Genomic DNA, 13,681 nt, shown 5'->3' with positions numbered 1-13,681 from the left:
GCTGCAAACGGATTTTAATTTTTGGTAACGCATAAGTACTCTAACGCGTTACTTTTATGAATAGGTAACGCTGTATCATAACTGATTACTTTTAATTGATGGTAACGTTGTAACCTAACTAACTACTTTCCAAAGTAACTATACCCAACACTGGTCACAGGAGAATTTCTGGGTTTTTGCCAAAGGCTTCTTATAATTGGGATGAACAGGGTAAATTACTGAGGTAAAGACTGAGATTCAGCTTTCACGCAGCAGGAGAATAAGAAACGGCTCTCATTGGTGCTTGATAACTTAAGCTAATAGTCTCTAATTGCTCTCGCTGATTTGTAAGCAGCAAGAACATTGATTAAAGGCAACGATGTTGTGAAGAGGCAGCAGACGGGTTGCCAAAAGCTGCAGGGTCTGATTGTCATTGCAGCTGCTGCAACTAGCAATAGATTAGCAAAGGATTGCCAATCTCCACCAAAGGTCACACTCTGACTGTATGAACAACTAGCATATCTATTAGTCCATTAGCATAGCAGTGGACTAAGATGATCCCACAGGAGTAAAAGTGATGCAAAATGTTTTTGTGAGGTAGTCAAAAAAACATGGAGCTGTTTGCATTTTTAGCATGAATGCTAATGCATTCTGTACTTGCTAACCAGGGCCAAAGTTATACTTCAGAACAGTCAGCAGAAGTAAAACCATTTCATCTCATTATGTACATGTATGCGTGTTTTTTTTGTGTGACTGATTCTGAAATCACGTGATATACATCCAAATTCACTCTCACGGAAGGCTAAGCTAACCCACTAGGCAGTGGCCAGGCAGTCTGAAGTGATTCGTTTTGACAGGGTTAGAATGCCAGCCAGTGAAGGGTGTCTTCTAATCCATTCAAGCCAAAGAGACAACTGTAGGATGGCATCCAACTTCCGCCATGCGACCTAGCTAGGCCGTGGCCTTTTCTGACACTGCCCAAAGACATCTCTCATGCAATACCAGGCTTCATGCTTGCCTTTCTACAGCTCTCTCGTCCTTCTAATTAAAACCCTATGCAACCTCAGTGTTATATTGGCCCCAATTGAATGCCTTGTAATCTTATCACCCTGTGTTTATATGTAATTGGCCCCAAGAGTCAATTGCACTAATGAATTGGCAGTTAAGATAAGTATATAAAGAGGTTGTAGTGGAAGGCATCATAATTAGATGTGTCCTTTGTTGCATGATTATGTATTTTTCTTTTTCATGACATGACAAAATATATATAGAAAATATAAACATACTTACGTGTTGTTATTTAATGGAGTCGGCTGGTTCAAATAAACTGGATACTGAGCAGTGTTCCCTCTAAACTGCGTGTGTGAGCGGCAGGTCCACACACTTCTTATGTTGTGACTGTGCAGAAGAAACAATATGCAAAAATGCATTTGGAAATCCATTTGACTGAATCCTACTAAATGCTAAATAATTTTAATGCTCGGGCAAACTGCGATAGTTATAGAATATAGAACCAGTTTACAGGTTTCATGGAAAGAGAATGAAGTGCGTCGAATCAGTAGCCTTTGTAGCCTCTTCTTTACATCATTTTAAAGGAACACTCCGACTTTTTGGGACTTTAGCTTATTCACAGTATCCCCCAGAGTTAGATAAGTCCATACATACCTTTTTCATTTCTGTGAGTTGTGTAAGTGTTATTTGACGCACCCACCGCTAGCCTAGCTTAGCACAAAGACTGGATGTAAATGGATACTGTTAGCATAGTAATCCCAATAAGGGACAAAATAATGCAAACATTTTCCTATTTACATGTTGTGATCTGTATAGTCACAGCGTGTACAAATAACAAGGCTATATGAGACAGAGGCCATTTTTAATCGTATAAATACTGGGAACTATATTCTCACTAGGTGTAGGAGCACAGCTAACGTTACTTGGGCAGAGTGGCTACTTGGGCGGAGTGATGAGCGCAGATGATCCAATCATCATTTAAATGCCAGTCTACCTAAATATTTTTGCTGACCATTTTTATTTATCGCGTCATGTCAGAAAGCACAAATAATCTCAAACTGAGTTCTTAAAAATGACAAGTTCACTTTACTCAAATTGCCTCCACAGTCACCAGATCTCAATCTAATAGCGCACCTTTGGGATGTGATGATGGAACGGGAGACTGGCATCATGGATGTGCAGCCGACAAATCTGCAGCAACTGCGTGATGCTATCATGTCAGTTTTGTTTGCTAATTTCAGCCTGACGCAGTTATCATTTTCACGTCCTGTGCCACGTTGATTAAATGTGTTCCCATGGGCGTGCTGGACTGAAAACAAGGTGTGTTCAGGCGCATTGTTATTTTCAGGCAACTGCGCCTTTGACAAATTGAAACCCGTTCTAAAGTCATTGGCACAATATTTTATTTATTTATTTTTTGTGTAAATTAACGATCACATTAGTAATATGTGCTTATAGACGGGCGATCAACACCCGTACACTCTGCTTATTACACATACAGGGACGCGCAGCAGCGCACAAACATGCCAAATATAAAAAAATTAAGAATTATCATGTAAAATATTATTATTGCGCACACGAGCAGAACCTTTCATTCAGTCCTTACTCTTGCAAATTCCGCCATGTAAACTGTGAATCGACCATGGCGCAAACACAGCTGGAATGGGAGACTATGATTGGTTCTTTGCACGTTACGCCCAAAACACACCCATGACTCGTGCCGACCATTTTTTAACTAACAAAAATGGATTCGGACAAGGCCTGAGTACACTTGTGGTTGTGCACTTTAGACCATGCACTTAGATCGTTAAGATATGGCCCTATGTGTCCACTTTAGGCTTAGTTTTATTAACTTTAGAACATACTTAGAAGATGTCATTGAGTCATTGTGATGAACATTATGACACCGCATTCGTGTGAAATCACAATCTTCATGCCACTTCTGTAATCCTCTTGATTTATTTCCTCAGCTTTGAGGATCCAGTGACTGGCGGCAGTCCTGTCAGTGCCGTGTCTCAATTTGGAGGGGCTTACAGAGAGGATGTTAATTTACGGGTTCTGCTGGCTGTGCCCAAATGCCAGGGGTGCCGCACATAGCTGACCTACTTTACTATTGCCCTATCCACATGCATGCTGACTGCAGTGCTGCTAGGACCTGGACTGCCCAATGGAACTCATTAGCTGCTGCATAACTACAAGAGAAACTGATCTTGTGAAATACCAAAGCAGCGGAAGGTAATTTATGTTTGGTAGAAAATATTGTGAGGTGTGTGTTTTAACATTTTAAAGTTAATACCACAGGCACTAATTCTTTTATTTGCTCAAGAGAATATAACTGGAGATGCTTCAGGATTGGAGCTCTCTGGGATGTCGCTCCGTGTTAAATCTGATGAGTCACGCCATAACAAGAGTACGACATCCACCATCATTGTAATCTCAGCTACTTCATCCAGTGACTTAGTGAATTTTCAAAAACCTTGGAATATTTAATGTTTTCTTTTTATGACAGCCATACATATTTGAACAAAATTTATATTTGCTGTAGTTATACTATAGTTAAAAAAAAAAAAAAAATCCAAGACGTTAATGTATAACTTTTAAATGTATAACATTTTAGACTAAATAGTTCCCATTACATTGTCCGTTTTTCAGTTCTCACAATTGCACGTTTTTATCTCATATCTCACAATTCCGAGTCTCTACCTATTAATTTCTACCTATTAACTCCGAATTGTGTAAAAAGGCATGATTGTGAGACAAAAAAAAGTTGCAATTAGCTTTATTTTTGGAATTCCATGGTGGAAACAGGCTGCTATATGATTCACTGACTCAGTAATACTGTGAATACCATCTTGTTTCTTTCCTGAATTAATGTGTTTTTAACCTTTTAAAATGAGTGCCAAAATAAATATGCTTGCAATTTGTGATAAAGGCATATTCAATCATTGTTTAGTAAAGGCAAATGGCCCTTTAATGTCAAAACCATTAGACTCCATCTCAAAGCTGAACTTTAGTACTGCTGCATTTTGACGACTTTCAATTATAATTTTGTAAATGAGTCCAACGTGGCCCAAAGGGCTGTGAGTCAGACAAGACTGTGAGCACGGCGAGCCTTACGTCATTGGTTTCTCTCTTCAGTCACATTCATGTGACGTTTTTTGGCCAACAGCCATTGTTTTCAATGCCATTATCAACATCCTGTGGAGAAACTGTGCTCTCCATATGTCCATGGAAATTGGCTGTAAATAGCATTTTTTTCATCTAGAAATTAAACCAAATGGCTTCTTCCTCCAAAGCTGGATATTTTTTCAAGGTCAAGACACTTTGGCCTTCATTGCATACTTTTTTTTTTTACAATTTTGAATGAAATTTAGAACCAACACAAACCACGTGCAGACATCCTCCATGTGGCCTTAAAAATGTGGAATGTGAAAAAAAAGTACGCTATTTGAAATATGTATATTTTAATAATAATAGTAATAATAATATTGTTTAAATTATTACAAAATAACTGTGGGTCGTAATCCTGTCAAGTAGAGCATCCGTCAGTTAATTCACAGGATTGTAAGCCAATAAAAGAGCAAATGTTCAATACTGTACATCACTATTCTTGTTGGAGTTGGTCCATCAGGGAGGCGTGCTCAGTCTCTTTGTGCTAGTAGGTCATGATCAGGGACCATGATAAACTGAATAATTCATCCCATCAGGAAACTGAACAATGACAACTGTTGCTAGAATACAGGCTCTTTCTGTTCTCACCTGTATCAAATATGCACGTTATGTATAACAAGTCATGTTCCCAGGCTGCGCTGAGCCATTGTCTTTCTTCGCCGAAACACAATTGACATTCTATCCCCTCAAGAGTTGTGCGTGATTGTTCTGCGCCCCTCCTACAATAGCATGCCATCTCTCATTAGCTTTAACTGATTAGCATGCTTGTTATGAACCAGATCAGGTGAAGCTTCATGAATGGTTTTTAACCTTTTATGTATTAAAGGTGATATGATTTTCACGTTCATATACTTCCTATACCAGTTAATGTACAGAGAGAGCTACAAGTAGGGCTGCACGATTCGGGAAAATTCTTAATTGTGATATTTTTCAGATAAAGTTTTTTTTTTGTTGCTGTGCTACTTTGTAAGGCTGCACAATTTTACCCCAAACTTTGTGATTTTTATATCAATATGACAATACAATATCTTATTATTATCTTACATTGTAAAAAATGCCGGGCCATGTCCTAACCCAGCTGTTGGGTAAATTTTGTATGTTTACAAAGCTGTATGACTTTATTTTTTCTGTGGAACATAAAAGAAGATCATCTGAAGAATGTTTTTGAAAATTTAACTAAAGTCAATGGGGTCCGAAACTAAAACATTTGGAAAAATTGACCAAAAAATATCTCAAATTTTATGTTTCACAAATGTAGGATGGTTGTTCTGGTTTAGAAAAACATGTGCGTCAATTCTGGGCAAATTTTCCCTTTAAGGTTTTTTAAAATGACTTGTGTAGTGTTTAAAAAAGCCATGATTGTTTGTTCTTCACACAGTCAGCATGTTTAAAGTCAGCATTTCGCAGTCCCTGCCCCTTGTCTCCATGAACTCCCAAACATTTGCTGAATCCGAGAACGTCTGTGATCTCAGATGGCTTCTGTTCCCCAGCCACATGCTCATGCGCTTGTCAGCTTTTGTTTAGCCAAGGATTCCATTGCTTCTGTGAAGTAGGATGTCCTCTTGAGACGGCACCTCCAGGGAATCCACATTCACCCTGAACTTTTGTAATCTGCCCCTTCCTCGTCCTCGGGCCGCTTCATCCTGTCTCCTCGCGGGCCACTGTCGGGTTTCCCCAAGCTGCAGATGATAGATGGGCTTGTGGAGCAGCCGGAGACAGAAATGTGGAGTCTACGTATGGATATGTGTAGAGATGTGTGGGCAGCATTTGAAATCGACGTGAGCTGAAGAGTGCCATCAGCAGCACAAAACTAGTGCAGATCCAGCGGAGATATATAGGAAAGCTGACACCTCCACACACTTCCCTTCAGCTCATGGCCCCCTCCATGAGTTCCTGTACCTGCCCTAGAATATTTGTTTCCCTTCCAGTGTGCGTCATTATTCCTTTTAATGTGCTTTCTCTCTAATTAAGGTACTAGGCTGCCTTAATTGCTCCCGGTCTGTATCATCTGTTTAAGTTTATTTTTTTTTCAACCCAGATAGACTTTTCTCTCTGATGTTTGTGAGATATCAGTCTGTGCTTATGCTGCAGTTTTTTTCCATTCTCATCATTAAAGCTGTTCTTGTTGGTGTAGGACAATATCCTGGATTAGACAGAAACATTAAGCAGCGCCTAGTTAAGTGTTTTCCAAACTAGCACTGCTTCAGAAATGTTGAATGTTTTTCATTTCCTTTTCACTTCGACTCGCTCTAAATAGATCATAGATTCCAGGATGCATTGATTTCAGGCTTCTTATGATTGCATAACATGACTAACACTGCAAGTTATTGAATGTGATTTCATTAGATAACAAAATATCAAACTAGTGTTATTTATACACTATTGGTCTTTTATAGCGTTTATATATAATAGTATACTATTAACATCTATCTATCCATCTATCTATCTATCTATCTATCTATCTATCTATCTATCTATCTATCTATCTAATAAAAAAATTAAATATATATATATATATATATATTAAACTAATATTAAAATGATAATAAAAAAATTAAATATATATATATATATATATATATATATATATATATATATATATATATATATATATATATTTAATTTTTTTATTATCATTTTAATATTAGTTTAATTTTATCATGTAATATATTTACTTTTTTTTTGTAATTAAACTTAATTCACTTTAAATAAATACATTTTTCAACTAATATTTATATTTTATTTTAATAACCAGAAGCTACTTTTAATAGATTTATTTTGACTTCAAGATAACTGCACTATGAAATCAAGTAGCATTTATTCTAAAGAAATGTAACAAGAGCTACTGAAATAGGTTTTAAACTCTCTCTGTCTCTGTATATATATTGTTTTTAATTCAATGACATTCAGACATTTGTAAGTGTGATGAAAATGTACTTTTTGGGTCTGCTGTAGATTTAGCAACATAGTTTTTCATTTTCTCAATCTGTTTTAGAACATTGATCTTTTTGTATTGATATTTTATGTTTAACCAGCCTCTCAACAGCTGTTACGGGAAAATAAACACTAATTGCTTGATTTGCCCTTCACGTATCAACTAACAGCTGTTATGTAATTCTCAGGTGACATGCTACCTTGCTGAGGTGAGCAACAGAGCAAAGATGTAGCCGTGTCTCTCATTTACTCCTGACGGCTTTCAGGTTGAGGTCAGCTCCTTTCAAATTCCAATGCAGGGAAAGCCAAAATTGGAATTACATTTTAGATACATTTTTGCTCACCATCATGTCATTCCACAGCACACAAAAATAATTTTCTCTCTGCTGTCCATACATTTAAAATCAGTGAGGTCCAATGTTAGTTTTGATTATGTGGATAAAAACAGTTTAAACAGTCAAAAATATATATATTTTGTTTTCCGCAGAAAAATCTCATACTGGTTTAGAATGAGTAAATAATGGCAGAATTGTCATTTGTGGATAAAATTTCCCATTAGGTTGGTGATATCTTTTTAAATGTATGTCTAACTATGCAGTGATATAGTTACAGCGTTTGTATTCTAACAACTGTGCATCTGCATGGATATATAAATTCATATGAGAGCACTTTCCTGAAGACAATTAAATTTAATAAGCAGTTGAAAAATGCTTTGGTGACATCTCACGAGGGGGTTGAAAGAAAAGTTGCAGGATATCACTCATCATCTTATTATTAGTATTCATGAATTTCTGACATAATGACCCATGACACAAGCTTTGACACCTGAGTCATAGTCAGGTGTTGTTTTCTATTCACCCCACGCTGCTGATTGTCTTATAGCGATCCTATGCACTCCATTTGTTGTTTGAAGCAGTGGTGTGTGCTGATTGGACAGCTTCTTAGTGTCACCTGATATGGGCTTGAACCAGGGGCTGGTCATGCGTTCGGGTTACCAGAGATGATGGGGGAGGGAGAAGAAGGGGTGTGCTGGGGTACATCTGAAATGTCACTGTTCAATAACAACCCGGTAGCTGGTTCTTGGACTATTAGACTTCTGTTCCATAGGTAAGTCTCATTATGGTTCATTAAGTCTCGTATACTTTAGCACCAGGGTGGGCCTGAATGTCCATGGCGAAATTCACTGACTGTGATGTCTTCCATTGCACATTTGTAAAGACCAAGTTAAAATTAAAATATATTTATCCAACAGTTTCATTTCAGATTTTCATTGAAATGCTACCTAACACAAATCAAGCATGATCTGAAGTCATTTTGAAGCCATGCCTAGCTTAAAGCTCAACACAGGAGATATATTTCTTAGCTTATAAAGATCTTAAAAGAAAATCTTAAAGAGGGCATTACGTCATCTGAGATTTCAGTCTGTTCATGTGTAAAGTGTAGCTTTTTCTACTTTGTCTTTACCATTTCAGTGAAAATAGCTTTTTAATGGCTTAATCTTAAAGTTTTAAAGGCCTGTTCTCACAAAGACGAATGTTGGTCATGAACATTTTGTGCAATATAATCATCCAGGGGTGCGTTTCCCAAGACGATAGTTGCTGACCTTGGCAATGGGAAATTGCATTGTTACTTAGTTAGCAACTATGGTTTTGGGAAACGCACCACAGGTTGTCTATTCAGATCCATGCATGCAGAATGGCAGACTGGGTGAATGAAAATGCAAATTCACTCTCTGACAGGGATGCTTATAGAAAAGCATAAACACTCCAGTTACCCTGGTAAAAACAAAGCAATGTTGTGCAACTTTCAGTTTCCGACAAACATTCATCTTGGTGTGAACAGGTCTTAATTGTGTTATGAAGGGGGGTTAAAATCAATAAAATTGCAGTTTTACAGATACTTGACCTCAAGATTGTTTATCAGTGCTAGTCTAAAAAAAAATGTTCTGTCTTCACAAAGATATTTTAACAACTGCTCTTTTTTGGCCTATGTTTTCTAAAACATTAGTAGTATTCATGCTCATACAAACTGTAAGTAATCATTTGACTCGGGAGAGCTTATTTGTTTCACAATGTAGAAGTGGTTATAGATGATAGCTGCAAAGCTGTGATTAATACCTGTTTTGTGTGTTCTTTTCTCTAGGTGTGAGGTGCAGTGATTCGGCCCCAGTAAGGTAGGGAAGGGGCATGGCGGGTTGTCCAAGCCTGAGCTTACCAGAGCTGTTTGTGCTCCTAATTGCTGCATCCCTAACACATGGCCAAACCTGCCCACAGCGCTGTGACTGTATCCCTCATCAGAGAACCGTGATGTGCCAGAACAAACACCTGGACTCTATTCCTGGGTTCATCCCGGCTGACACACGGTTGCTGGATCTGAGCTGCAACAGTTTGCGCTGGGTGGAATATAATGACTTGGCGACCCTGTCGAGACTTGAAGAGCTAGACTTGAGCGAGAACCTCATCAGTGTGTTGGAGCCTAACGCTTTCTCCAGCTTGCTTAACCTGAGAGTGTTGCGTCTGAGAGCCAACCAGCTTAAACTCGTGCCCATGGGTGCCTTTTCACGTCTCAGCAACCTCACCACTCTGGACCTAAGTGGGAATAAACTGGTCATCCTGTTAGATTTCACCTTCCAGGACTTGAAGAACCTCCGCAATTTGGAGGTCGGTGATAATGACCTGGTGTACATTTCAAACAAGGCTTTCATAGGATTGGTGGGACTCCGGGAGCTAACCATCGAGAGGTGCAATCTGACCTCTATAAGTGGACAGTCTCTCTCCTACCTTCGCAGTTTGGTGACTCTTCGATTACGCTACCTCAGTATCGCTTCGTTGGAAGACCAGAACTTCCGCAAACTTGGTGGACTGCGGGGTCTTGAGATTGACCATTGGCAGTTCCTTGAGTACATCTCTCCTCATAGCTTCCAAGGTCTCAACCTTTCTTGGCTCTCGATTACCAACACCAACATTTCCACCGTGCCTACGGGTGCTCTTCGCAACCTAATTCACTTGGCTAGCCTCAATCTGTCTTACAACCCCATTTCAGTTCTTGAGTCCTGGGCCTTGCGGGATCTCGTCCGCTTGAAGGAACTACACCTAGTGGGTACAAACCTGATATTAGTACAACCTTACGGTCTTGGAGGCCTGCAACAGATACGATTGCTCAACTTGTCAAACAATGGATTAGTGACCCTGGAGGAGGGATCCTTCCACTCGGTCAACACGCTGGAGACGTTGCGTGTAGATAGCAACCCTTTGTCTTGTGATTGCCGCCTACTGTGGATCCTGCAGCGGAGGAAGACCCTCAACTTTGACGGAAAGTCACCTGTTTGTGCCACACCTGTGGAGTTGCAAGGAAAAACACTAAGTACCTTCTCGGACTCTGCACTTTTTGACCATTTCACCTGTCAGCGGCCTAAAATTCGCAACCGCAAATTTCAGCAGCTGACGGCACGTGAAGGCCAGGTAGTGTCATTTGTATGTCAGGCGGAAGGAGACCCAACTCCGGTCATCTTTTGGATTTCACCTCAGCGCCGACGTATCACCACCAAGAGTACTGGGCGAGTGATTGTCCTGCCTGAAGGTACGCTGGAGATCCGTTACGCCCAGGTTACAGACAGCGGGACCTACATCTGCATAGCAAGCAATGCTGGTGGTAACGATACCTACTTTGCCACCCTGACAGTCAGTGGATTGCCATTGGATGGTGCTTTGGCAGCCAATCGCACCTATTACGTGGGTGATCTTAATGACACGAACTTAAACGACACACGTGTCTTCCTCAAGTTCACGTTGGACCTCAAGACCATCCTGGTGTCCACAGCAATGGGTTGTATTATGTTTCTGGGTGTTGTGCTTTTCTGTTTCATTCTCTTGTTTGTGTGGAGCCGAGGACGAGGTCAGCACAAGAACAATTTCTCAGTTGAGTATTCGTTCAGAAAGGTAGATGGTCCCACCGCCAGCGGGGGACAAGGAGGGGCACGAAAGTTCAACATGAAGATGATATAAAATGGACACACTAACAGTTTAAAGGAGTTAAACGCACATTATTATTATTTCAAACTGAAATACATTTCTAATACCAGTCCTGCAGTTTGGATTTTAAGGCACAGAGGGTTTTAATGGGAACAATGAAAAATGTATTTGCTGAGGGGTACTTTCCATCAGCATCTAGGCTATTTATAATCTAACCTTTTGGTGTCTTGGGATATTTTACACAATTATTAAGACGTTTATGATGAATTACATACTTCTGTGTGACTGGCATTAGGTAACCATTTTAAGCCTTCTCATGTGAGAAGGACAAGCTTGCAGTGATGTATAGTGACCATTAAAAATACTATCATGCAATTTTCGACAGAATATGGTCTCCTAAAATGAAAGTTCAATTATGCTCTTAATATTTTGGAGGTAATTATGAGAAAAGTAGAGAATTATTTAAAGGGGTGCTTTCTGCTTGCCAAGAAATTGCCACTGCCCTCAAAAGTTAAAAATGTAATATTATTGAATTTTGCTAGGCAATTTAATTTATATTCTCAATAGCTTGTAGGCAATAAAGTGGGCATCAGTTCAAACTGCCAATTTAACAAGGAGTTGTTGCTGGATTATCCCCATATTTTCAACCTGTTAACCACTTTGAAGGAAACATGAGATGCTAGAAAACTGTTTAATGATATCTTACTTAAAGAGTTAGTTAATTCAGTTTGCTATGGATGATAAGGCCAGATAACAAGTGCTTCTATATAACACTGCCACCTACTTCTGAGTCATGCCCATATGAAGTTAAACACGCACACAGACAGAGGTACTTTAGTAACAACATAAAAGCACATGGTCTTTATAAAGGCATTGCATATTTATCCGCTAAATATCAATAGCCTCAGTATCTAGACTGGGCTTAAGACATTTTGTATTTTAATGTATATATGTCTGTTTTATGTGTTCATTATAGTGCCCCTGTTTTCATGTTAAATAAATTAAAGTGAAATACTTTTATTCAATATAAAATGTTCTTAAATTAATCAATTTTGATGTGTGAAAACTCTTAAAGCGTTTAAAAGGATTTTATTACTGGTGACCTTTAGTTGTACCCGTCTTCATTCCTCTTCTATATAAGTGTAAGTATGTTTTAAAGGGAACGTCAGTCTCATAACTTATTTTATGTTAATTTGCATGGGTATACAAAATGCAGAGAGAGATAGCTTGTTGTGCACGAGCCACTGATCCTCTGAAGCTTGTGTTTTCTGTTTATAAATCGCATTAATGATGAGGTAGACCTTGCTCAAGTGCTGCCGCTGAAAATGAAACAGGAAGGCACTTTACAAAGCTGTTCTGCTGCCCCCTAATGTTAAAATACGACAGTTTAAAGAACACAGGGTATCTGTCTCAACCTTATTGCCTTCTACCAATCAATCTTTATTTAACACAAAGCTTAGAACCACTAGATTATGGGCTGTTTTGTTCGAACAGATCAAATGCACTCTGTACTGTCTTATTTTAAGCAGTGTTGTATGTACACTGCAAACTGCCAGAATTTGTCAGTATCTATCTACTGTGAAACTAAAGGAAAGTTTTTTTTGTTTGTTTGTTTTTTTCATATATTTTTTTGTAAAAATTCATTTTACGGTTTTATTTAATATAAATTAATCAAATGGGGATCCTCAACATTTTTATGTTCCAGATAGTTTATTTCATAAATGTGTTAAGAATATTGTTCTTATATTGTACCAATGGCACTCATTCTGTTCAAAAAAGCATGTATCCAAGTCTCTGTATTGGAAATTTTATTTTATTATTATTTTTTTTATTCTTCATGTCATAATGAAGTAATATTAAATATGAATGCTTTTGACTAATTTCTGTAATGTAATGCATATGTAACCTTTAATGGTCCTCAACTTTTTTTTTATTTTTGCAAATGCCAAGATGATGTTCATAATAAACATTTCACAGCATTTTGATTATTTATTTATTATTTTTTGTTTGGAAAACTGGCATAGAAACTAAAGTTTATCTTTTATTTTTAAAACCAGAAAAAATACATTAAATGAAATGACGTGACTGCCGAGCAATTGTTGACCATAAGCATCTGGTACAGTCATGTTTGCACAAGAAAATGCCAATTATTTTCTCGTCATGACCCTTTTCTACTCATACCATCTGCTATAATACAAAACAAAGTTGTGTTTCCTGCAGGAGGTAAAAACCACAGACATGAAGGCAAATGATGATGTACTTAAAAAAAAAAGATATTTGTAAAATATTTAAAGAGACCTTTTGGCCTTGTCTCTAAGGTACCCATATCACACACAGGTAAGTGTGGCATTCTCACAAGTCAACCCTCTTATTTAAAGGTGCCGGTCATATAATTAGAATATCATCAAAAAGTTTATTTATTTCACTAATTCCATTCAAAAAGGGAAACATGTATATTATATTAATTTATTATACACAGACTGATATATTTCAAATGTTTATTTTAATTTTGATGTTTATAACTGACAACTAAGGAAAATCCGAAATTCAGTATCTCAATAAAGGTTCAATATTGAAGACATCTGGTGCCACACTCTAACCAGCTAATTAACTCA

General features: G+C 38.0%; 1 protein-coding gene across 2 annotated transcripts in view; it reads left to right on the top strand.

Moving 5' to 3' along the window:
- Positions 1 to 13,328, top strand: part of LOC127942483 (leucine-rich repeat and immunoglobulin-like domain-containing nogo receptor-interacting protein 3) — a 28,270-nt gene extending 14,942 nt beyond the window's left edge. Inside the window, exons 1-2 of one of the 2 annotated variants that reach the window (XM_052538200.1) lie at positions 7,291 to 8,202; positions 9,238 to 13,328. In XM_052538200.1, the coding sequence (XP_052394160.1) occupies positions 9,282 to 11,099 (1,818 nt within the window). In that variant the 5' untranslated portion in view covers positions 7,291 to 8,202; positions 9,238 to 9,281 and the 3' untranslated portion in view covers positions 11,100 to 13,328. Of the gene's footprint in view, positions 1 to 7,290; positions 8,203 to 9,237 lie in introns of those variants that run through there. The other variant, XM_052538198.1, reaches the window with a different exon arrangement.
- Positions 13,329 to 13,681: the final 353 nt, after the last annotated feature.

The sequence above is a fragment of the Carassius gibelio genome, chromosome A22 (assembly GCF_023724105.1).
Source record: "Carassius gibelio isolate Cgi1373 ecotype wild population from Czech Republic chromosome A22, carGib1.2-hapl.c, whole genome shotgun sequence".
NCBI lineage: Eukaryota > Metazoa > Chordata > Actinopteri > Cypriniformes > Cyprinidae > Carassius > Carassius gibelio.
This window is presented reverse-complemented; position numbering and strand designations above follow the sequence as displayed.